Below are 26670 nucleotides of genomic sequence, written 5' to 3' on the forward strand. Positions count from 1 at the left end.
GTGTTTTAATTTTCAACACCTACCTTTCTCACAACAACTCAAGCTCAACCACAGAACGTGCTACGTCGTTTAAATAATTAATTTGTACGAAGTCGCAGTGTCCTGCACAGCGATCACTACACTATTTAATACACAAAAAACCAAAATTTTCTTTAAAATATAATTAATTTTAAATTACAAATAATTAATAAATAATTACTATTTCAAAAAGTTCTTTTTTCGAGCTTTTTTGTTGGCGAAATCAATTACTTGATTTATATTCAAATCTTGAGTTCTATTACGTTCAATATATAGTATACTGATATTTGTAAGTCTTTCTTGTGCCATTGAGTTCCTCAAATAATTTTTTATAATTTTGAGCTTGGAAAAAGAACGCTCTGCTGATGCTACTGTGACGGGTAATGATGTAAAAATTACACAAGCAGTTAAAACATCTTTGAACAGAGATCCTAAATCATTTTCTAATATACATTTTGCTAGTTCTTTAATAGTTTTGATTTTTGAAAGTGAATCAGTTAATAATTCTTTTATTGATAATACTTGTCTTGTAAAATCGGAACTTATATCTTTTTCATAAAATATAATAAAGTCATATGTTGCCTTAACAAGATTTTCTTCACTGAATTGTAACATATTTTGTGGTTGTAAAAAGTTAAACTTATCAACAACCTTTTGTAAACCTAGAAAACGATATTTAAGTTGTACTAAAGCTGTATCAATTACAGGTAAAAATACTTTAACTTTGAGATTTTCTTGTGCTATATCATGTCGTTTATCTCCATCTAAATCACCAAAAAACGTTTTAGAAAATACTTTTCGTTTTGTAATGTTATTGACTGGTATGCCCCAACTATTACACAAGTCTGTGGCTGAATTAACAAGACACTCGTACTTATCTCTTAGATTTTCAATGGATGTAACAGCTGATTGTAAATATTGACATGCAATATGAAGATTTTTTTCAATTGATTGCATTTTCTTGGAAACTATATAAAAAGGTCTTAAAATTTGTTCCCATATAAAAAGAATTAATACAAATTCAAAAGATTCAAGTTTTTTTTTCAGACCTTTAGCTCTATTATTTTCTTCTTTTTTATCACTAGTTAAAATTATACTTGTTAATGATTTTAATACATCTTTGTATCGAAACTTTAGGGCAAAAACTGCATTATGTCTCGACTCCCATCGGGTGGTACTCACTTTCTTTAATACAATTTTTGCAACATCATCGCCTAAAGCCAAAGTTGCCCATCTAGGAGAACTACTGCTAAAAAATAAAAACAAATCTTGAATAATGTTAAAAAAATTTAACATTTTTGGTGTACTTTTTGCCATATCGGATAACACAAGATTCAAATTGTGAGTAGCACAGTGTACAAATGACGCCTTAGGAATTATGTCTGAAATTCTTTTTTGAACACCTGAGAAACAACCACTCATTACAGAGGCACTATCATAACCTTGGCCCCTGCATTTACTTATATCCAAGTTGTGAGTATTTAAGACTGCTTTAATTAAATTAACATGTCCTTCAGCATCATGTTTATCTAAGGGATAAAATCCTAAAAATGATTCTTTGATTTCTAACTTAGATTCTTTATAATCAACAATTGTGTACCGAAAAATAAAACTAACTTGGTCAATCTTGGTTATATCTTGCGTAGAATCAATTATGATAGAGAAACATTGAGCTGATCTGATTTCTTCACATATTAACTGTTGCAAGTTAGTAGCTAATATTTCAATTAATTCGTTTTGAATTTTCCAACTCAAATATTTAACTCGTGATTGTTCAGTGAGTAGTAAGCCATTTAACACAGGATCAAACTCAGCAAGAAGTCTAACAGCCCGAATAAAATTTCCTTCAGATGGATTAGTTTCAGACAATTTTCTTTCATTGCCTCGAAGGGCAGTGTTTCCAGCTGTTAAAAATAAAATTATTTTTATTAAACGAGTTAAAATGTTCCTCCATTTCTGAGCTTCTTTAGATATTAAAATTTCTGTTGATTGATCAATCGTTAAATTTTTTGACCAAATTGTACGTAATTTAACAGCTTCAATATGCTGAATAGATGATTCGTGTTTATTAATTTTCAATGTTAAATGTTGCCAGTCATCAATTCCGTTTATCCAATTAGATTTGAAATAAGAATGTTTTCTATCCGCAAACAACCAACACGATTCACACTATACTTTGTCAAGTATAATAGAATAACAGAGCCAGCCTCGGGGTATTTTTTGGCCAGACAAATTTGTAGTAAAATAATATTCGACAGAAAATTTTCGGCTTTTGCTGTCTTCACTGTCTTTAAAATTCGTGATACTAAGCGGAAATTTGATTTTTGGTTTGCAAGGACCAAACGAAATTATTTGTCTTTTTAAATTGGAATTTTTAATAATATCAGGAAACTTTCCACGATCAGTTGGAAATTCACAATTCAAATCCAAAGAAAAATCATCAGAAATACCTATAATGGTAAATTAAATATAAAGAATAAATTATTGTTTTAATATAATACTAATTGCCTAATTACAAATTTTAAATTAATGGGAAAAATCTATTTGACACCTTAATTTTCAACATTTAAAAAATAATATAAAAAAAATTCTTGATATAAATCAGAAGTTGATGAAAATAGTAAAATTGATCAGACTAGAGAGTACGATTAAGATTTCTTAGTATTTGCATTTGATCAACTCTAAAATGTAATAAAAATAGTTTTAAATTTATGAATATAAATAGGTAGTGGTGGGTAAAATAGGTTAGGTTACAGAAAACTGAAGGCATTAAAAATATAAAACAGTTTACAGTTAGTTTAATTAACAATTAGCAAGATACAAAATCAAATATTATGTTATAAATAAAAACATACCTAACCCACTGTGCAAAAGGAGTCACACAACTTCTGTGAGAAGTTAGATTTTGGTCACATTATCAATTTCTTAATATAACATGGCATGGTTATCTATGCGAAACAGATTAATGATTCTAATATAATATTTCAGCATTGAGAAGTTACCATAAGATTTCTATGTAACTTTAAAATGTATACTTCGCCGCGAAGTTTTATTTTAGTCGCATTATTAACATCTCAAAAACATATAGCATGAACATCTCTTAGAAGTTCAATGACAAAACTTATATAGTGTAACATCATTGAAACGTTACTTTAAGATTTCTATACAACTTTTAAATTAATACTTCTCTGCGAAGTTTTATTTTAGTTGCATTATTAACATCTCAAAAACATATAGCATAGGTTTCTCTTAGAAGTCTAAATTATATATATATTTAGTTCTGAAATTATAGTGATAAATAATAACTACCATGAGCAGTTAAAAACCAACTACTATACGTTGATCCATAAAATACCAACAAACGAGACAACGGTTGGTAAAATATATACGCCGAACTCGCGCGCGTGTGACGCGGCCCGTGAGTTGTATTTGTTTGGGTTCTAATTATAGTTATATTTTTATATTTCCCCATGTTTTAATATTATATTATCGTAATATTGTATTATCACATTATATTGTGTGTCGGACTCGGACAGCACTACAGCAGTCAGGATAAGTTGTACAGTTTTGTTAAGTCGTGCATTTTCTATGGTGCAGAGTGCAGACGCGTACGTTACAGTCGCACGGTACTACGCACGCAACTCTTTCACAGTTTCGCTGTAATAAATTATAATTAACCTATTTTTCAATAATAATCATACGATGCAGCAAAACAATAATAATACTACTCCATCAAATAATTACAACCAAGCAACTCTTGTAAACCATCAGCAGTTACAGCAGCTGCAGGCTTCATCATCAAATCTAACAAATAAAATGGTAAGTATGAATATACCTAACGTATTTATGCGTATTAATAAATATAATAACAAATATCACCGTATTATATTATAATATGTATTAGGTACATATTATAGCATAATGTCAAAATAAACTATATAATTCCATTTTGTCATGCATCATGCGTTATAATATATACACAGACCTACACTAAAGCATGGCATTTGTTGTCTACGTCTTACAAGTTTGTAACATACCAAATTTTACGGCTTTACGCTCAGCAGATCACGTTTAGCCCCGTAAGTTTAAAATTGATGGTGATTTCATAAAATTTAAAGGTACCTAACCTAAGATTATTATATCTGCAATGTCATAAGCTTTTTGTTATACCTAGGTACTTGAATTTTAAAACGAGTTATGAGTACCTATTTTAAGATGTACAAACAATTTACAATTTTAAAATAGGTACTCTAACTCGCTCTGAAATAAAAATATAGATACCTACCCAATAAAAAGTTTATGAGATTGTCTAGATAATAATCTTACTTTAAAATTGTATAATGAATTAATTCACTTAAATTTGTAAAATAACAGAGCTTAACGTGATCTACTTTGAGTACAATTTATTGCTAGTGAGGTATGCGCATGACAAAATAAAACAAAATAAAATATTTTGTCATGGGTAGGTATGCGTTTGTAAGACAGAAAATGCAAGCGGGTGTAGCGCCCTCTCAGGCGATAAAGCTTTTAGCATGGTATCTAATAATATATGTATATTATATTATATATATTTACATCTATTATAGCAGGTGCATAACCAGGATTTTTATATTATGATAATTAAATACATGTATAGGTAGGTATAGTACTTAATCTATTTATAATCTTAAATTTTAAATATTAATTTATACTTTAAGAGATAGCATAAAGGGTAAATAATTAATTTTCTGAGTAAGATTATAAAGCAGCATGTACTTAAATGTTAAAAATTAATAATATATATTATATAAATATATATAATACTAAATATATATTTAGTTAAAAATTCCATGTGCCTGATATTTAAAGTTACTAGGTAAAATGGGTAAATGTAATAGGTATATTTTATTGTTTTTTTTTTTTTTAATAATTATAAAAATGTAATCTATATTATTTTCAGTGGAATGTCATAATATTTTTAAAAACAAAGGAGTGTTCTGTTGTTCCTAATAACTGGTTATTTAAAAGAGATAATGGTGATATTATATGCAAATGGCCTAAACAAAAAATGACAAGTGCATTAATCAACAAATGTGGAAACCCATCTAATGATTGGTTGGATTACGATGTGAAAATGATTGGTCTACCATATTATGGTGATATTTCTTATTTTACTTTTTATTTTTCCACATCCAACCCTTGATGGATGATGGTATAAGGGGAGGAAAAGTAGAATATACTACATATTATATTAATATTTTTTCATATAACTATTAAAAATACATATTTATTCCTACCTATAACCATTATAAATGTAAAACCTATATATTTTTAATAGACTCTATTAGCAAGGCCAAAGAACGTGAACAGTTATTAGTAGATGAATCTATGTCTGAGTCTGAACCAATTAACCCAATAAATTTAGGAAGAGGAAAAAGAAAGAAAGTAGCAAAAAAACTATTTTCAAGTTTTTCAAATTATGATGGAAATGAGTCTCCTGTAGCTAGTACTGACGGTAGTATACATACAAAAATTAATGTTTTTAATTTTTATACTCAAAAATTGAATTTTTCAACTGACATCTCTTAAATAATTAATTATTTTTATAGATTCCAGTAGTGATGAGTTATCCCCAATAAAAATATTATCTCCTAAAAAACGGATTATTCAGGAAATACAAAATACACCAACAAATATGTCTAGTTCTTTAAATTTAACAAAGTATATGTCAGGTTAGTATTATTTTCTGATTTAATATAATTTATTGTAGCATAATAAATATATATTTTTATAACATGTCTTTGACTTAGAAACAATATAAGTATATTATAAATACTTAAAATACTTTTATATTTTAGATGCTTTTGAATCATTAAACGGTTGCAACTATCCTGCTATAAATAATGGTATGTACATATGTATATATGTTCATAAAAAAATTTTCTATAGATTTAAATTAATTTAAAATTATATTTTTTTATATATCAGCACTTGATGGCACATCATTGTGTATGGAAAGTCCTCAAAATGGAATTATGAACCATATTGAACTCGAAATGAATCAAAATTCTGATCAAAATGCTACAAATATTATTAATATTTGTGATTTAGATAAATACACAAATAATACAGTTTGTACACAAGCAAATAATTGTAATAATATTGATGAGAACACAACACTAAACCATGAAAAACAAATGCATCAAATTCTTGAAACTGTCTTATCTATTAATATGTATGTAAAAAGAATAGATTCTAGACTGTCTAAAATGGAAAAAATAATTACTGAAAAAGCTGTACAAGAAACACAACCAATTGATGATGAATTTGTTTGTTTATTTCCCCTTACATTAATTGATGATTTAACTAATATTGAACTAAAAATCGCCAATAATGAAGATTTTAGTAATAAAATGGTTGGAATTATAATTATTTATTATTATTATTATTGATAAATATAGTAGTTTCAATTTTAATTTCAGAAATCTTATATGATGGTTATTGGAGGAACTGATTCAAAGAATTTGGTTAAAAGGTTATTATAAAGGATATTTTCAAATGAATTAGCAAAGAGATGTTCATGGACAGGGTTTGGTAGAGATCATCACACAAAAGAACATAACTTTAAACTAAAAGATTTAAAACTGATGAGATATATGTTGGGTAATTTATATTAACCTACATAAACATAATATGTTGGGTTTATTACTGGTATTTTAATATAATTTATTTGTTTTCATTAGATATTGCTAGAGCTAAATTTAATTGTACTGAAAGTGACTTTGAGAAGTTTATAAAAGATTGGTTCAGACATGGTACTCAGCGTCACAAAAGAGATATGGACAGGCTTTCTCAACCTCATCAATAAATTGCTATGAAAACAAAAAGTATAATTATAAAACAAAATGTGTATATTATAATAATACATTAAATATAAATGTTTTATAATGTGTTACAGAATCCAGATGTATATATAGTTTACAGTACCTACAGCTGTTACAAATTTATTACTTCAATAATTATATTCCTTTTATGCTATTTCTTAAATGTAAGATGTACTTTAATTCAATATTCAATTTAGTCTTAGTGTTAACTATTTAATATAATAGATACCTTTTTTTTTTTAATAAAGACTTAATATTTTTTTTTCCAGAAAATTGAGCGAAAAAAACGCTGTACATTGGATTCAATGTCTCAGAGACATTTTCAACGTTTTGTTAAGTCCAAAGTTAGTGACACAAGAAAAACGGATAATTTAAGTATATTGCATTCTTCAAGTTCAACAGATTCATCTTTAACATATAAATCAGTTCAACAAGTTCAAGAAAATGCCTCAACTTCAGAAATAAATACTAGTAATGATAATATTTTAATTAATACATTTTTTCCACCAGATAATAATATTATCTTACCAATTGATATTGATCTCAATTTTGATGAAAACCATATTATGTCAAATAAAAAAAAAAACCCTAACAACTAAATTATCTGAATTAGCTGCAAAATACAATGTTTCTCACAATTGTATGAATGACATACTATCAATATTTCGGTCAGAAGGCCATGATGTTCCAAAAGATGTAAGAACGTTATTAAATACTCCTAAAAAATATAATATTATATCAGTAGATCCAGGTTCATATATTCATCTCGGTATAGACTTTATGTTTAGATCGATTCTCAAGACTTATAAGAATTGTTTCAACAATGCAGAAGTTATGATTGAATTAGGCTTAAACATTGATGGTCTTCCGATTGCTAAAGCTTCAAAAAGTGTATTTTGGCCAATTTTATTGTCTATTGTTAATATACCTTGTATGTCAAAACTAGTTATTCCTATTGGTATTTATTACAGTAATAAAAAAAAACCCCATTCTATAGAAACTTTTTTAACACCTTTTATTGATGAACTTCAACTAATTTTAAATGATGGTATTCAAATAGAAAAAATACATTTTTGTTTTACGTTAGTTCAAGTGATTTGCGATGCACCGGCGAAAGCCTTTATATTAAACGTTAAAGGTCACAATGCTTATTTTGGCTGTAATATGTGCACTGAAGAGGGTTCTTATGAAGGTCGAATGACATATTTGGGAGTGAATTCGTCATTGCGAACAGATAATAGTTTTCGTCTAAAAATTGATGATGATTATCATAAAGGGTTTTCACCTTTGGAACGCTTACCAATTGATATGGTATCAACTGTTACATTAGATTACATGCATGTTGTCTGTCTTGGAGTGGTAAAAAAACTTATTAAGTTTTGGGTTAAGGGAAAGAAACCAAATAGAATTGTCCAAATAAATTTAGATGATATAAATTCTAGTATCGAAAATGTACGACAATATATTCCTTCTGATTTTGTTCGTTTGCCTAGACCTTTAGTTGATTTTGATTACTGGAAAGCAACTGAATTCCGTACATTTGTTCTGTACACAGGGCCAATAGTTTTAAAAGGCAAGTTAAAAAAATCCTTATATTCCCATTTCATGCTATTGCACTGTGCTATTCGACTTTTAATAAGTCACAATACTTGTTATTTATTTAATGATGAAGCAAAAGTATTATTAACTAAATTTGTTATTGATTATCCTATTCATTATGGTGCTGAGTTTGTGAACTATAATGTTCATAATTTGATTCATTTACCTGATTGTGTAAAATTGCACGGACCTCTTGATAATTTCAGTGCCTTCAAATTTGAAAACTTTTTGCAAGACATAAAAAAAAACTAAAGAATTCGAGGTTTCCTTTACAAGAAGCTTGTAATCGAATTATTGAACAACAAAATATAAATAATTCTCAAGTTATCATATCACTAGATAGTCCTCCAATTTTTAAAAATGAAATTCCAATGCAACAATCAGTATTTAATCCTTTTTTTACATATTATAAGGAAGTAAAAGTAAATAGCAGTGTATTCAATTGTAATAAAGTAAAAGACAAATATATTATGTTAACTTGTAAAACAATTTCCGAAATAAAACAAATTATAAAAACTTCCGACGAACAATTATTGTTTAATATTTGTAAATTTAATCATATTTCTCCATTGTATTTAACCCCTGTAGACTCGAATAAAACTACTATGTTTTTTGTAAATACTCTTAATGTATCTGAATCTGTTAATATTAACTTGTCTGATATAGCATTCAAATGTTTTTTTATCAAAATATCAGAATCTAAAGCTATTGCTATGACATTATTACACTCCTTTGGGTAATGTAGTTATTAACAGTATGCTAACAATAAATCATTAAAATATAATAAGTACATTCATTCATATGTGTTACAAAATATTTTTAATATTGGTATCTTTTATTATTTTGATTAGTGTATATAACATACATTGTTAGGTATTTGTTTTTTTCTTTCTAATTTTAGTTGTTATTTATTATAGGATTCATTTACTGGATTATTCTGTTATTTTTAATTTAAACATTATTAATAGCTAATGGATGACATTTTACAATTTTTATATTATATGATCATTTTGTAGTTTTTGAGTATTTACTCATTATAATTTATAAGCACACCTTATACCTATTGTATGATTTTTTTTTTTTTTTACTACTATTATTTTGTATAACACATCTTTTGAATTATAAAGTATTATATATTGTAACAAGATAGTTCAATATAGTATTCTACTAAATATATTAATTATGCTATAAGATTTAGATAAGATTAATACAGCTAATGGATGACATTATACAATTTTTATTTTATATGATCAATTTGTAGTTTTTGAGTATTTACTCATTATAATTTATAAGTATACCTATTGTATGATTTTTTTTTTTTTTGAATTATATAGTATTATATATTGTAACAAGATGGTTCAATATAGTATTCTTCTAAATATATTAATTATGCTATAAGATTTACATAAGATTAATACAGCTAATGGATGACATTTTACAATTTTTATTTTATATGATCAATTTGTAGTTTTTGAGTATTTACTCATTATGAGTATACCCATTGTATGATTTTTTTTTTAACTACATACTATTATTTTGTATAACGCATCTTTTGAATTATCTAGTAGTATATATTGTAATGATAGTTAAATCATTATACTTAAATATTAATTATATTACAAGATTTATACATTTTAATAAAAAATTGTTCTTAGCTGATTAAACCTGTTTTTTCTTTTAATATACCTATTCAAAACTGAAAAAGTATAAGTATTAAGAATGACTTGTAATATAAATATAGATATTAGGTATGCATAATATCAACAGATAAGTTGAAAAGTGTCTATTTATAGATGTTACAATGTGTTGTTGTAAGGAAATAAAAATTATAAGTCCAAGGGAAGTTGCATTTTGAACTTCCCTTTAACAAAACTATTACATTTCTATAGAATGTAAATAAAATAACAAGATTATAGAAGTTACAATGAGTAGTTGGAGGGAAGTTCAGATTAAACCTCACATTTTAACTCTCGGTAACTTGGCATTAGCATTGCCAGCATGGTCTCTCGGAGGTCTCTGGGATAAATTTTAAACTTCACAACATTATGCATAACTTCTATGTGATAAACCTGAGATGTATTTTTGCACAGTGGGAAGTTATAAAAGTCCTCTATTTTCTAAACACATAAATATTATTAATGTTTTGGTACAGGTATATATCCACTAAAATACATTATGTTAAATAAAATTAAAGTAAGTTTAAAATGAAAAACAAAGTTTATTAAATAATAATTTAATAATATATACCTAAACAAATAAACATATGTAAATATATGTTGTTATATATTAACTGTTTTTTATAAGAAAAGGTGTTTTAAATTAAAGAATATTACCCAAATTAAATTGAATCTTTGATATACAAAGATATTGATCAGTAAATTATTTAGCTAAAATATTTAAAGGTAACATATTTACTATTTTGTTATAAATAATAATATAAAATATAACTTACCCAAATTCAATGATTTTACATTATTAATTTCATTTTTTTGGGATGATAAAACTATTTTATTTATAGATGTATCTACTTCTGCTTCATCTGTTACATTTTCATTTGTAACCACAAATGATTCATTTTCTAAAAACATTAACATTGATAAATATTTATACTGATTTTTTAACACTCAAATTCTGTTAATATATAACTTACCAAAATTCAATGATTTTACATTATTAATTTCATTTTTTTGAGATGATAATATTATGTTATTAATTATAGATGTACCTGCTTCAGCTTCATCTCTTACATTTTCATTTGTAACCACAAATGTTTCATTTTTTAAAAACATTAACATTGATAAATATTTTTACTGATTAACACTCAAATTCTTTTTACATTTTAAATCAAATAATTATAATTTATATCTATCCATGCATTTTTGCTTTGCATGATTTAGTTTAAAAAAATGTCATATCTCAACCTATCCAAACACTAATAGTTTTGGAGTTATGACTACATAAATAGGTAGGTACCTAATTAAAATTACACGCCATACCTAACATATTACCTATACTATACCTATACCGTATTTAGAAATTTTAGGCACCTAGTTATTAAAGATTATAGAAAAATTATTGAGAATTTCGAAAAATACTTTCAAAGATACTTATTTTAATTTTTAATCCATATTTACCTGAAGTTACTGATGTTTTTCGAAGAAATTTAGTCATTGAACCTCGCATTAAATCCAAACTGGCGGTTCTTTGTTCTTTTGCCTTGCGTTTAGCAAAACCACTTTCATATACTCTTCGTGACGACATAATAATTATTTATTTAAAATTATCATATGATAATCAAATAATTTATAACTTTACAAGTAATAAAGCACAACCACAGAGACGATAAGCTCAATGCACAACTTACTGTAAAACTCAATAGATTTTAAGAGGAGACTCAACACTCAACAGTCGATACTCGAGACGGTAAATACTGAAACTAAACAGTAAACACTTACACATAGTCACATAATACTGGAATATTAATATTTTATATTATACATAAATGCGGGTGCCATGCCAGTGAAAATACTGGAAATCCCATTTATAACCTATATTCGTCATAATGCCATATCGCACACAAAAATATTATAATATAATACTTCATTGAATATTAGAATGTGTATTGTAGCCATAAGCCAGTGTAAGTGTGTAACCAGCTGTAGGCTGTAATATATTATTGTACTTGTATGTATGTCATTTTTGTTATCGATAGAAATAATATCGGGTTTTCTAAAAATAATTCAATATTAACATCAAATAGTCTTATCTCTTTCCCACCGACCACTACGTAAACCATTGAGGCACCACTGCTAGCTGGATCAGACAATTAAAATAATATAAAAATATAAAATCTTGTTATAACACTTATAACAACGTACTACGACTACGTACAACAATATAGATTGTAGACACACAAATACGCAATACTGAAAATCAAATGTAATATTTTGTATGATCGTAATAGTGTAATTATGTACATGAAATGAGAATTTTTTTAATTTTTTTTTTTAGACTTCTATAAATTTGGGGGCCCCAATTAATTATAAACTGAGGCCTCTTGGTGGTGCTGAGCACCCCTGGTCCTCCCGCTAGTTGCGGCACTGATCGTGCATAATATATCTAATGTACATTGTGCGAAAATTATATTTTTAATATCAGAATTTTGATATAGTGAAGTTATCATAGAAATATATAAACACATACATTGATTTTCAGTTATCTTTATAATATCGTATGAATATTACCTATCGAATGTACAAAAAATTATATAAACTGAATATCAAATATATATCAATATATCGCATTTGCTATATGGGGTAAAACCAATACATTCCTCGCTTCTCTCAGAAACTAATTAAAGAAATTATTTTTATGTTGTTATGTACCTACCTGTTTTATCATATAAATCACCTACTGACAAGTCATCAGGTAAATCATTTTTCAGGAAGTCGAATAAATTTGTTGAGAATTGATCAATCATTCCTTTGGATGATTTTCCACCAGGAAAAAATAATTCTTAAGCTAGACCAACCACATCAGACTTGTAGAATGATTTTTGTACTCGCACTTTTCTGGTACCACCACCATTAACAGTTCTCACCTAGGAATATTTTACTTATAACTAGGTAGTAGGTATGCATTGAAAAACATATTATATTAGAATTTCCATGGTAAAATAGTTCTTTAAAAAATATTTGAAAATAATATGTATGTTGAAACACAAAAGTATTATGATTTATGGAGAATTAAATTTAAGAATCTTAAGAATAATTTATAAGAAGTACTGATTATGATATTTTTTGGGTAAATAAAAAGAAATAACAAAAATTACTTGAAAAAATAATCATGCATTTTTCATTGTTATAATGGGTACCTGTTTATACGCAAACATTTGATAATTAAGCCATTCAATTTCAACATATCTCACTGTCGATCTATTTTTCAAGACTAAGCTATGTTAAAGAAATAACATATTCTTTTTTAAAAAAATTCATTAAAAATACTTGACATTATTTGATATTAAATAATAAACTTACCTTTTATTTAGAGTTTCTGTTTTTGACTCATGTTGCGTGCCAGTATCAGATTTGAATCCAAATGGTTAATTTGAATGAAAGTTAAACTTAATAACGTAATATGTTTTATTGCATACAAACAAAATACATGTAACAAATAAATAAGTGGCTGAGTGACGTGAAAGTGCTCAGTTGTTGATAGCTTTGGTACATCTGCCGTTGCTGGTCTTCGGGCTCCCTTATATATTGTGGTGCGTCTCTTGTTTACGTCGTGTTGTCGCCTTCTGGGTAAAACCAGGCGTCCTTGTTGTTGTTGTTGCAAATTCGGACACGAATTTGAGAATGTGCAATAACATCTCAAATGCATCATTAGTGCACTGTAATTATTGGTGCGCTTACTATCCCGACACGTGTCATGGTCATAGTAGCATCCGCATTACCCTTGACACGAGGCATGGTCATACTAACTTAGCCTTGTAATCTCGTAGATATCTTATAGATATCTCGTAGCCCATAACACCTCCCCACAAAAAAAAAGGTTTATGTCTGCAAGACAGAAATCTTTACAATTTTTCTTAAATGCACTCAGTTACACTTACAATTTCAGTTTTACATTGGTAACTTAATAATAATATTAGTTATATCAAATTTTAAATAAATAAGAATACAATATAAAGTATGTTAGTACAGTATATATTATTAATATATATATTTTTTAATATTTAAATCTCCTTCACCTTGATTAATACAATTAAAATAATAAAATAAATTTGTGAATAATTAATTAATATTACACACGAACGTTACGTTCTACCCACATACCAAATTAAATGACTGAATAACTAAACTTAAACATAGGATATAACAGTATTTATATTCTAAAAATGTTTTATTAAATTCTCGTATTGTTGCTTTTTTAACACATAGTTGAATATACACTTGGTATATTCCACGTCATCCAATCTCGGATCATGTGCATACGTAGTCTTATGTTTTTTTATACATATTCTATCATGCGTTTCTACTAAATTCAACAATCTTCCTGTTTTATCAAATTTCCCTATATCTATTTCAAAAATAATCTCCCTATTGCTCAATTTCTCAAACTGAATAAAAAAATTCTTATTAAAATACTTATCATAACATGTAATGTTTAACATTGGATAATTTAAATTTAACCTTTGTAAAATTGTTTTATCCGAATGCCCATTCCACACTACTATTATATTATTTTCCTTATTCCCTTGTTTGATATAATGATCAATATACTCTCTCGTTAGATTATTTCTTGTTGAATTTATACTCTGTTGTAACTGATCTAAACACGCATCTCGTAACTCCGTTTTACACACAAATATTCTTTTTATCTCTTTAACTGCTACTTGCAACTCTTTCTCAATCATAGGTCTAGCTTTTTCGTCAATTGGTAGTAATAAAGGTCTACCTTCTAACTTACTAACCTCAAATCCCTCCAAGCTATTTGACATAGCACCAGAGATAACTACTATACTCGTTCGTTTTACCATTGAAAATTCAAAGTCCATGATTATGAATTTATGTGTTTCTTTTCTGAATAATATAAACAATTCAATATTAGTTAATTATATCCTATGTTACATTTTATATATATTTATTGACTATTATATTATACTTATTTTTATATTATTTGTTATTATTTATTATTTTTTTTTTTTACGAATAATAATGAATTATTAATATTAATATTAATATTAACGTGGTGATGGTGGTGCGCTAAATGGTACTTCATCATATATTTCTGAAGCAAAATTTCCCCTTCTTACATTTCGTATTTGTGATCTATAGTTAGCCAATCTTCTTGGTATATCAATTACTTGGCGATTGCTAACGTATCTACATTTTAATAGTATGTATATGGCTATTATTAATATAATAGATAGTATAGCCAAAATTATTGTAACATACAAAAGATTTGAATGTATGAACTGGTGTTTTTGACTTTGTTCTCTAATAACTTCTTCGTCTATCATTTGCTGAATCTCATCAAGTGATTTTGACACACTGTGCAGATCTGTTAATTGTATTTTTGATATATTATTCCATACATCGCTCAATTTATATTTATGTATATGTTCAGGTATTTTATTAAATATATTTTGTATTTTAGTATTAGGTACAAAATCTTTATAATTTGTACTCGAAATATCTTCTATAGGAGTCAACACTGCGTCACATGTGAATACTTGACAATTTAAGTCTAATATAGTTATTGCACCTGAAACCTTAACTTCTTGAACAAAAGATTCCGGTAAATCTGTGCAACTTATTGTCAAAGTATCATCTCCAGCATGTATCCGTGTGTTTTTGTTAAGAATTCTGTGGTAAATGTTTCTAAGTAATGGAAATTTGTTGATACTACATCCCGTTTGTAATGCATCCGGTGTTTTAAATATTTGCATTTCACATGGTGTATTATCATTGTTATCTAACATTGGCTGTGTAGCCTTGCATATTCTGTATATTGCTGTTTCAATGCAATCTTTTATCTCTTTTTCCGTGTAGGTAGTAAATTGTTTTCTATCCTTAGTTATTGCAACGTAAGTATATGTATTTGTGGAAATATACCATGAGTCAACTCCATCTTCAACAAATTTTATTGGTATAGGTATTATATTACATAATGAAAGTTCTACGTCGACAACCAATGGTATTCTTGTAATAAATACCAATTGTTCATTTTCATAGTATACGCTTATTTTTGTTATTTTTAAAAATTCACTTAATTCTGACGCTTCTGTTCCCATAGGTATAGCATATTGTTTTTTAATTGTTCGTTCTGCTGTTTTCAATGTTGATGCAAGTTCTTGTGGTGTCATAAGACTTGGATGTATTAACCCCTCTCTTGCAGCTGTTATTATCTGTTCCAACGTTGAGGTTTCATACGCATACTGATTAGTTATTATAGTGTATAGATTATGGACTTCGTCAGCCAATAGTAAATCTAATACGTCATCAGTTATATTCTGTAATTGCATCATTCTCTCATGTAATTTTTGTTCTTTAGTTGATATTTCTTTATATAGTGCCTCTGTTTGATTTAGTGAACTAGCAATCTTTTTAACTGCTGTTTTTACTACCGTTGTTTGCGATTTCACTATATGTAAAATATTAGCTCCTGTTTCCTCTGTTTGTTTGATTGCTTCTCTAGTTTTCTTTGCACATTTATCATCACATACACCAAATAATGTATACATTGCGTTACCAACAATGTTTATTAATCCCCTTTTGTTTCGTTTATTTTCTTGATATACATCGGTTTGATTAACACTACCTCCTAACGACATATACAATCGTTCTTTTTGATTAGTTATTTCATCATATAAATCAGTTATTTCTATTTGATATTTCCCACACAAATCTATATGACGTTTGTCAGTGCATATATTTGTTATATTTTTCATTTTCAACCCTAATAAGTCATACTTTGTATTATATTCCTTAAGTGAAAAATACGTAACCAGTTTATACTCTGCTCCTATCACCTTAGTGGGGCCTAAATTTTCATAATAAAAAACCTTGGATTGTTCATAGGGATATGTATGTATAATATTCCGATGAATTTATTTCATTAGCACTGTTAAGTCCAACCATCATCACCAATCTAAAAGTAAAATTATATCTTCATTATAGTACCTACTACTTAATAACATTAGTTATATGGTTGTTAGTTTATTACATATCATTAATTATTATTTTTTTTTTTTACAAACTCCCTTAATCTATTCATTTATACTATATATTTTAATTAATCATTTGCTTTATCATTATAATACCGTTTTACATTATTTTTATGTACGGTAATGCCTCGTCGGCCACGTTGTATTACTATATTTTCATCTCCTATTACTTCAATTACTTCATATGGTCCTAACCATAGTGAATTAAGTTTGTTTTTATGTGCGTTATCTTTTAAAAGTACTAAATCTTTCACGTGTATATTTACAGGATTCTCATTTTTGTCATATCGGTCCTTACTTTTTACTTTGTGTTCTATTAACTTCTCTCTCGCTAATTTATGCGACACTTGCATACTCTGTTTCAAATCATATAAATAATCATCATAATTATATTGTGGCTCTGGCTCGGATTTTAATTTAATTGGTATTTCTAACGTACGCTCGTACACTAACGCGTATGGTTGAAAATTAGTTGATGTATGTACCGTTGAATTATATACAAAAAATGCATATGGTAACAAATGATTCCAATTATTTAAATTCTTATCCACATAATGTCTTAAGTACTCGGCCAAAGTTCTATGTGATCTTTCGAGACCTCCATTTGTCTGTGGTCTAAAAGGACTAGTATTAACTTTATTTATTTTTAACAATTTGCAAACTTCCGTAAATGTTTTGCTAAGGAAATCCGTTCCCTGATCTGTCAATATCGTTCCCGGTATTCCATGTACACACACGAAATGTAGAACAAAAGCTTCCGCGACCGTGTTTGCCTGATGATTAGGTATTGGTACTCCTAGCGTGTATTTAGATAAGTCATCTTGCATTGTTAAAATATAATTATTACTAGACAAGGTCGTTGGTAATGGACCTACAATATCTAAAAATATTTTTTCAAATGGTTTTGAACTTGTTGATGTAATAGCCATTGGTTGCTTTACATGCCGATTTGAAATTGTATTTACTTGACACGATGTACAATTTTTTACGTACTTTTTAACATCATCTTTCATACCTTTCCATCTAAATTGCTTCTGTATGCGTTTAATAGTTTTATTAACACCTAAATGACCTCCTAGTTTAGAATCGTGAAACTGCTTTAATATAGTTACTTTCTCTCTTCCGTATATTCTACGTTCGCACATATCATAATTTCGATCTTAGTATTACGAAATATGTATCTTAACATTGACCTTACTTTTTCCCACTGTAAATCATCATTCATACCTAGTTTATTCATTGCTATTTTATCTAAATTATTTTCCTCACAAAACTGTTTCAAGTTCACTAACGCTATATACATATTCTCGTACGTTGACCTCTGACGATCTTTATTTTTCGTTACTAAAAATATTATAAACCGGTCATTCTGTACTACATACGGCGTATCGCCTATCACTTTACTAACTGGTAAAAATGAAGTAATTCCAAACTTACGTTTTATTTCGTAATTTATTCCTGATGTTAAATTATATTGTTTCGCTATTTCTGTCACTATATGATACTCTACTGGCGACTCCAAAAGTGTACCTATAGCTTTTTTTTCATTGCTATTAGTAATTAACTGTGTTTCCATTTTCCCAAGAAATTCCTCGTACGACTGGTTTTTAATTTCTTGTATCGAATACATACGACTTAACGCATCTACATTAGAATTTTGCACCCCAGGTTTATATCGTATCTCATAATCATATTCTTCAAGTTATATTCACCAACGTGCTAACTTCGATAATGGATTTTTTAAGTTGAAAAGCCACGTCAAAGGGAGATGATCACTAAGTATTATAAATTTCCTTCCATATAAATATGGTCTAAACTGTTTTACCCCAAAAATTATAGCTAGACATTCTAACTCGGTTGTGGAATAATTATTTTCACTTTTATTCAATGTCCGTGACGCATAAGAGATGGGGGGCTATAATAATCCGGAAAGTATATGTCCGGACCGTATAATTCCGGAATGTATTTATCCGGACCGTATTTCGACGGAATCCAAAAAATATAAACCGTATTTTAACGGAACGTATAGTTCCGGAAAGTATATGTCTGGAACGTATAATTCCGGAACGTATTAATCCGGACCGTATTTCGACGGAATCCAAAAAGTATAAACCGTATTCTTCCGGAACGTATATGACCGGAACGTATTTTCCCGGACTCTTAAAACCGTATTCATTCGGACCGTATTTGCCCAGAACGTATTTGTTCGGAAAGTGTTGTAAATTGCCTATATTAAACCCCTTGCATAACACCAGATTACAATTAATAATCAGTTGGTGTATTTTTATTTTAAAAAAATTGTTTGTTTTGAACTGTTTTTTTCTATTCAAAATGGGTTTTAAACAAAAAAATTGTTTGAGTTTCAAGCAGTTCAAACAGTATATTTAAAACGTTTCAAAACAAAAAAACTCAATATTCACTTGGAGTTATACTGTTTTAAACATATTACGTAATACGTTTTATTCGTTTTAAACAATTAACGAATTATTCAAAATAAATGTTTTGAATTTATGTTTTAAACATGTTTAAAACAAGTTGTTTAAAACTTGTGTTGTAAACATATTTGTAATTACGTAATTAAGTATTGTCGATAAATCTGGGGAACCAAAATTGTTCGACCATGACGCTACCCGAACCGTAAGTCCGGGGTAGGTTACGTACGGTCATGGTTGGCGCCGACGTTTGTCCGTCGATTATTTTGACGCGTATTCGTTTCCATTATTTCGACGGCCAATAGCTCCGAAACCAAATGTGCTAGCGGTTTTCTTCCGTGATTCATTCCGGTTTCTATTTCGATTTACTATACGGTGTGAATTTTTTAAACCGATCGGACCGCGGAATAAAAATTCGATTTTCGGTTCGACGGCTGCGATTCATGTGATCGTCACGGTTAGACTCCCCGGGAATGAATGGTTAGCGATCTTATTCTCCGTACGCTGTCCTCGGTCTTAACTTCAGCACCGTTCATAACATCGACGCGTCGGGCGATTTGTCGGGGCAGACCCGCCGTTCTATCTACCTAAGCCACGGCCAACATTAATATTCCGGGCGGGCGACTATCTAGCTGAACCACAGCCTCCCGGGCGTGCAAGGATCGCGGGACCGGCCGAGCACGGTCGAGCGTACTTCTCCGGCTGGCCAGGCACCGAGGCTGTGGTTCAACTAGATAGTCGCCCGGTATGTGGATAAACATATTTTATCGTCCCCGGGTGGACTTCACGCCACAGTATATGGCCAAGCCACGGTAGAAACTTTTAATTTTAACAACATTTTTATATGATATAATATGTACATTAACCCAACAAGAAAACCAACTGAACATAGATAGGTACTTAAAATTGTCACCAAATAATTAAAATAAAATACTATAATTTATAATCATATGTACCCAGTGTCGGTCTGGCTAATGATTGGACCCCCACGACAATAATTTTCAATAGGCCCATTTACACAAAAAAAAAAAAGAATTAAAAAATGTTTTTTACATAGGTAGTTTTACTTTTCGTGTAAGCGCGATTAATAAAATTAATTCATAACTATTACAATACTAGAATCCAAAGTCCAAACTTATGAACATAGTATTATAATTATGTGATAAATAAATAAATAAATGGTTTGACAATGGTTTTGGTAAAAAATGTATTGGTACTTTTTTATGTTTAAATAGATACTAAATAAAAATAAAAATAGTTATTATTATATTAAAATTATTATACATCTACGGTATATTTAATGATTGGAAAGTCAGTTACTCTAATTCGATATATAGATATTCTAGTACAGTTTTTCTTGTATGTGTATCGTATGAATAATAGCCTCCTTTTGCCAATGTCTAAAAAAAATAAAACGTTTAAAATCTGTTATGTAGATTTATAATATGGATAAAACACAATTTTAAAATCGGTTTAATTTTAAGCAAACGAAAGCAACTTATATTTTCAAAAATCACCTGTATAATAATATAACTAGTATTGTAAAATTGTATATGGTTTACACACTTTTATAAGTAATGCTAATCAAATAGGTAAATATTAATAAAGAACACACACAACTTGAATTTATTGATATAATATTATCATTGTATAAGAATAACGATGCTCTGAGCGGAGATGGTTTGTCAGTCTGGATATTTTATATTGAAATGTATTTTTTTTTTTTATTCGTTTTTATGGTGATAAACAAAGCGTTAGAAAGTAAAATCCAAATTTTAGCGGTTTTTTGTAATTTGTCGGTGGTTTTTCCGTGTCATTAAATAACTATTGAAAAAATCAAAAAGTTACGTCCCTAGAGTACCACCTTGATCCAATTTACTAAAAGATAAGATACTACATATTGAAATCAACATATAGTAGAAATTTTGTATACATGATAAAAAAAATAAAATAAATAAACACCATTGTAAAACCACTAGCTTCAGACTTCATAGCTCCGCTCAGAGAATTTAATATAGTTATGTTATAACTTATAACTTTTAAAATATTTCCTAAAATACATTACTTCATTCATTGTTGATCTTAGATAACTTTTCAATTTTTAACTTTTTAAGGTTGAAAAAGATCTCTGGCAATGTACAAAACTACAAAATATTTGATTAAAAAAATAAACTCGGTATTTTTCAACCATTTTCGGTACCAAACTGATAACGGGCCGGGAGAGGCTGTCTGTACCTACTGCCTACATGATAAAATGTTCAAAATAGGCAATTTAAATTTGAAAACTTTTTTTTCTTATTATTGATCAATGAAATCTAAATTCTTGAACAATTAATACAAGGTTCTTCATAATAGTTGTTATGAAGATAAACAATGAAGATTTTAAGTTCAGATTTCTACAAAATTAGTCAATATCACGAACATTTGCAAATCATTTTTCGGTTCAAAATGTATAAGATGTTTAATTGTTAATGCTTGGAAATTTAAAACGAGATATCTCATAAGTGGGTAATATTGTGAATAAAAAATCTAAAAAAATATATAAGCACAGATTTTAGATTCTGAACGAAGTGATGAATGTATTGATTTTACAATGATGTGTGTTTTTTTTTGTTTTTTTTTTTTGTATCTGTGTACAGCATAACTAGTCGAAATAATGCTCCAATTTCAAACTATGGGGGTGGTTTCCGATGTAAAAGTGAATATCCTTGGTGCATTATAGAGGTAAAAAGCTAACATTTTCCAACAGTTTTCAAAAAAATCGAGAAAAACCAAAAAAAAATGACGGAAAAACGGGAATTTTTACGCAAAACCAGTTTTCGACCAAATCGATTTTTTTTATGGTTGTAATTCAAAAACTAATCACTGTAAATACTTGAAATTTTCACCAAATGTTTATGTCAGTGTTACCTATATACAGTTCAATTTTCAAAAAATTTTGACTTTTTTTGAGTTATTTATAGACCACTGAAATTTTCGATTTTTTTGAGAAATTTTTTTTAAAGTGTCGATAAAAAATTTTTGGATGACCAAAAAGTTTTGAAAATTTAATACAAGGTTCCTTATGAGTTGTTTTTATTGTAGCTAAAAAAAATTAAAAATCGTTAGTCACAATTTTTTTTTATAAGAGTTAATAGTTCAAATTTTTACGAAATCTGTCGAAAACGCGAAAATTTGCAAGTAATTTTGAAGTTGAAAAATCATAAAATTTATGTGTTCATAACTAAGGATTAAAATTATAACACTAAGTTTTCCATAAGTTTTCCTTCAAGTAGCTATAGAGAAAACTCATAACATCATTATAGAAATATTTTAAGCGCGTTTGAATTTTAAATTTTTACGAAATAGCGTAACGATAACGATTTATCCTCAAACACGATTTTAAATATTTGTTATTATTCAAAAAGTATGAGTCATAGATACTTGAAAATTTTGCCAGTTATTAAGATTCGCGTTTTCTTTACGTGATTTAATTTTCAAAATATTTTGACTTTTTTTGAGCTATTTATAGACAACTGAAATTTTCAATTTTTCTAAAAATTTTTTTTTTAAGTGTCGATAAAATTTTTTTGGCCCAATGAAAATACTTGAAACCTAACCCACTTGCCCGCTTTTTTTATAGTTATTTTAAGTTAAAACTTGGAGAAAATTAGATGTTCAAACGAATATTTATGATATTTTTTATTTCGTTATAACTCAAAAACATTATTTTTGGTGACTATTGTAACTTTTACTTATATTATAATATTGTATATGTTAAAGTGAAAGACGACATTTGGTGAATGTTGACATTCACCGTTGAATGTTGATATTCACTGCTGTTTTTGGTGAATGTTAACTTATTGAATAAATATTCAAAATTTACCAACAGTCACCGGTGAATGTCAACATTCGCAACGATTATCGGTGAGTGTTGACATTCCCAATTGAGTTTTGGTGAATGTTAACATTCACAATATTAAGTTTTGATGAATTTTATAAATGTTTAGTTAAAATTGGCAATGCTGGATAATAATGAATTAAAAGTTAAAATTAAATTAAAACGTTAAGTTAATGTTAATTAAGTAAATTAACTCATTAATTTTGCAAATTAGAAAATTTTAACTTTAAACTAAGTTAAGTTACTTTTTTTTTCTAAGTTAACGTTTAACTTTATTATTTTAAAACAATTTAACTTAACGAGTTTAAAAAAATCGTTAACTTTCCCAGCTTTGAAAATTTGAGTATAGACGTTCAACGATTGGAGTTTGATGTATGGTGTCGCACGTAAAGATTGCGAATGTTTAAAGATATGATATTCTTCACACAAAACTATATTTGAGTTGAAACGTATAACAGTTTAATCGTACGGTGTTTAATGATCTATATAATATTATCAGAGATGCGTTTAACGTTACGGTATCTGTCTATCTGTTTGTACCCACTACCTATCTCTCTCTCTCACACGAAGCTTTTGCTTAATCGCGTAATTGGCGATACGTCCGTCATCGTATCTAATTTAGTAGTGATGGAAAATACGTTTATATCTATCAGTGTCGACGTATTTCATTTGGTTAACTGTTGTGAATCGTGATTGAATTTGTGCTACGTTCGAGTTACTACTAATTTTTCACGTGTATAATGGAGAACATACTAGAAGTTTTTTACGAAAAATTCAACGCTATTTTAAGTAAAAAAAGAAAAGATAATAATTTTTATTTGAGTGCTGAAAAATATAACAAATGTGTTGAAGACGTTCTCAAGTTTAAGGGGAAAGAAAGTAAGCAACGCGTCGTGTGCAAGTTATTAAAAAGATATGATGTCGTTAAAATAATGTCTCATAACCAACTTATTGTTCCATTGAAACCCGGCGATACAAAAATAATTTACTTCGTAAAAAATGAAGATTTATTCGATATTATCCATGATGCCCATATCAAAACAGGCCACGGAAGACGAACCCGTGTAATTAGTGAATTACAAACAAAGTATAAAAATATAACTTATGAATCAGTTACATTATTTTTGAGCTTGTGTGTTCAATGTCAAAGGAAACAAAAAGTCCCAAAGAAAGGGATCGTGGTAAAGCCAATTATAAGTCGTGAACTCAACTCTCGATGTCAAGTTGATTTGGTCGATATGCAAACGTGTAAAGATGGTGAGTACAAATTTATTCTGAATTATCAAGACCATCTCACTAAATTTATACAGCTTAGACCATTGAAGAGCAAAACAGCAGAGGAAGTAGCCCTCACGTTGCTGCCAATTTTCCTCACTTTCGGTGCACCAAATATTCTACATTCCGATAATGGGAGAGAGTTTTCTAATAAAATTATAATAGATTTGTGCTCGAGGTGGGAGGGTGTAAAAATTGTTCACGGTAAACCTCGTCATAGTCAATGTCAAGGTTCCATCGAAAGAGCCAATCAAGATTTTCAAAATATACTCAGAGCCATGATGCACGATAAGAAAACAACAAAATGGTCAGAAGCTTTACCATTTGTTCAATTCGCAAAAAACACTGCTTATCATCAAGGAATAAAACAAACACCGTATGAGGCAATGTTTGGTAGCGTTGCTAAAAGGGGCCTAGCAACAAGTTCATTGCCACGAGAACAAATAAAATACATTGAGACCGAAGAGCAGCTTGAACAAATTATTCAGTCAATAGGTGAGTACCTACAAATGTAATTTAAAAAAATAAAATGATATAGATAATGAATTAATTATTATTATTATAATTATTATTAGATGATGATAACACTGAGCAAGTGGAACAAAATGACAATGATCTACAACAGCTTGAAACAATTTTACAGTCAATTGGTGAGTACCTACAAATTTAATTTAAAAAAATAAAATGATATAGATAATGAATTTAATTATTATTATTATAATTATTATTAGATGATGATAACACTGAGCAAGTGGAACAAAATGGCAATGATATACATTCTGCAGAGAGAGTGTTAGGTAAACTATATTTATAATAAATAAATAATTAAATACAATAATAATAATTAAATATATTTTGTTATAATATCTGGTTTATTAAGTTGCTAAAATTACTTTAAATTACTTTAAATAGCAGAACTATTTAAAATAAAAAAAAAATTGTCAACAATAAAATGATAAGTTATATTCAATTTTATTTAGAAAAATGTCGAACTTCAAATGGTTAATAAATAATTTATCAATTTATTTTCCAGTTAATGAGATCCAATATAATAACACTGAGCAGGTGGAAGATAATGCTGAGCAAAGTAAACTAGATCATGAATTAAAAAAAAAAAAAAAAAACATGATTCAAAATAGAGCAGCAGCAAGAATGGGACTTGAATTACAAGCTGAAAGAATGCTACGTTCATCAAGACAAAAGTTTACTCCAGCTAAACCTGGTGATACTGTTCGTATCCGAGTTCCTGATGTTGACCGAGGGCGTATGGATCCACAGAACATATTGGCAGTTGTCGTAGCTGTCGATAATAAATTATACACACTAGGCACAAAAGAGGGTGTAATAAATCAATTATACACCCGTAATCAATTTGCTGTATGTAAAGAACAAATATTAACACCTGAAGAAGTTGCTACTAACCAATCCGTGTCCTTAAGGAAAGCTTCCACTTCAGTTTCTCAAACAGGTGGACAGGGATACATGAGATGCAATTGAAAGGCAAAGTGTGTATCGAAGAAGTGTAGTTGTAGATCTTCAGGAATTTTTTGTAATTCAAAATGTCATAATAGTTTATCTTGTTGCAACAAATAATTTTTATAATATAAAATAAAATAATTATGTTTAATTATTAACCCTTTGAGTGCCGAATTAATTTGTAAAAACTATTTTATCACAAGGTATTAATCTTTTTTTTACAAAATGTTAACATTCACCAAAACTCAATTGTGAATGTTAACACTCACCGATAATCGTTGCGAATGTTGACATTCACCGGTGACTGTTGGTAAATTTTGAATATTTATTCAATAAGTTAACATTCACCAAAAACAGCAGTGAATGTCAACATTCACCAAATGTCGTCTTTCACCT

At 28.3% G+C, this 26670-nt stretch overlaps 2 protein-coding genes and 1 pseudogene across 2 annotated transcripts; 1 reads left to right on the forward strand and 2 right to left on the reverse strand.

Annotated features, from left to right (window-relative positions):
* Window positions 1-198: 198 nt before the first annotated feature.
* On the reverse strand, window positions 199-3814 carry LOC126555114 (zinc finger MYM-type protein 1-like; annotated as a pseudogene).
* Window positions 3815-15225: 11411 nt separating this feature from the next.
* Window positions 15226-18356, reverse strand: LOC126555115 (uncharacterized). The gene is made up of 5 exons (XM_050210078.1): window positions 17697-18356; window positions 17361-17567; window positions 16254-16971; window positions 15440-15545; window positions 15226-15367 (listed from the first exon to the last, which is right to left on the reverse strand). The coding sequence occupies exons 1-5, from the start codon at window positions 18354-18356 to the stop codon at window positions 15226-15228; spliced, it is 1833 nt and encodes a 610-aa protein (XP_050066035.1).
* Window positions 18357-24455: 6099 nt separating this feature from the next.
* On the forward strand, window positions 24456-26295 carry LOC126555116 (KRAB-A domain-containing protein 2-like). The gene is made up of 4 exons (XM_050210079.1): window positions 24456-25293; window positions 25374-25448; window positions 25530-25595; window positions 25832-26295. Exons 1-4 carry the CDS (start codon window positions 24456-24458, stop codon window positions 26293-26295), a joined length of 1443 nt encoding a protein of 480 aa, XP_050066036.1.
* The last annotated feature ends 375 nt before the right edge of the window (window positions 26296-26670 follow it).

The sequence above is a fragment of the Aphis gossypii genome, unplaced genomic scaffold (genome assembly GCF_020184175.1).
Source record: "Aphis gossypii isolate Hap1 unplaced genomic scaffold, ASM2018417v2 Contig00711, whole genome shotgun sequence".
NCBI lineage: Eukaryota > Metazoa > Arthropoda > Insecta > Hemiptera > Aphididae > Aphis > Aphis gossypii.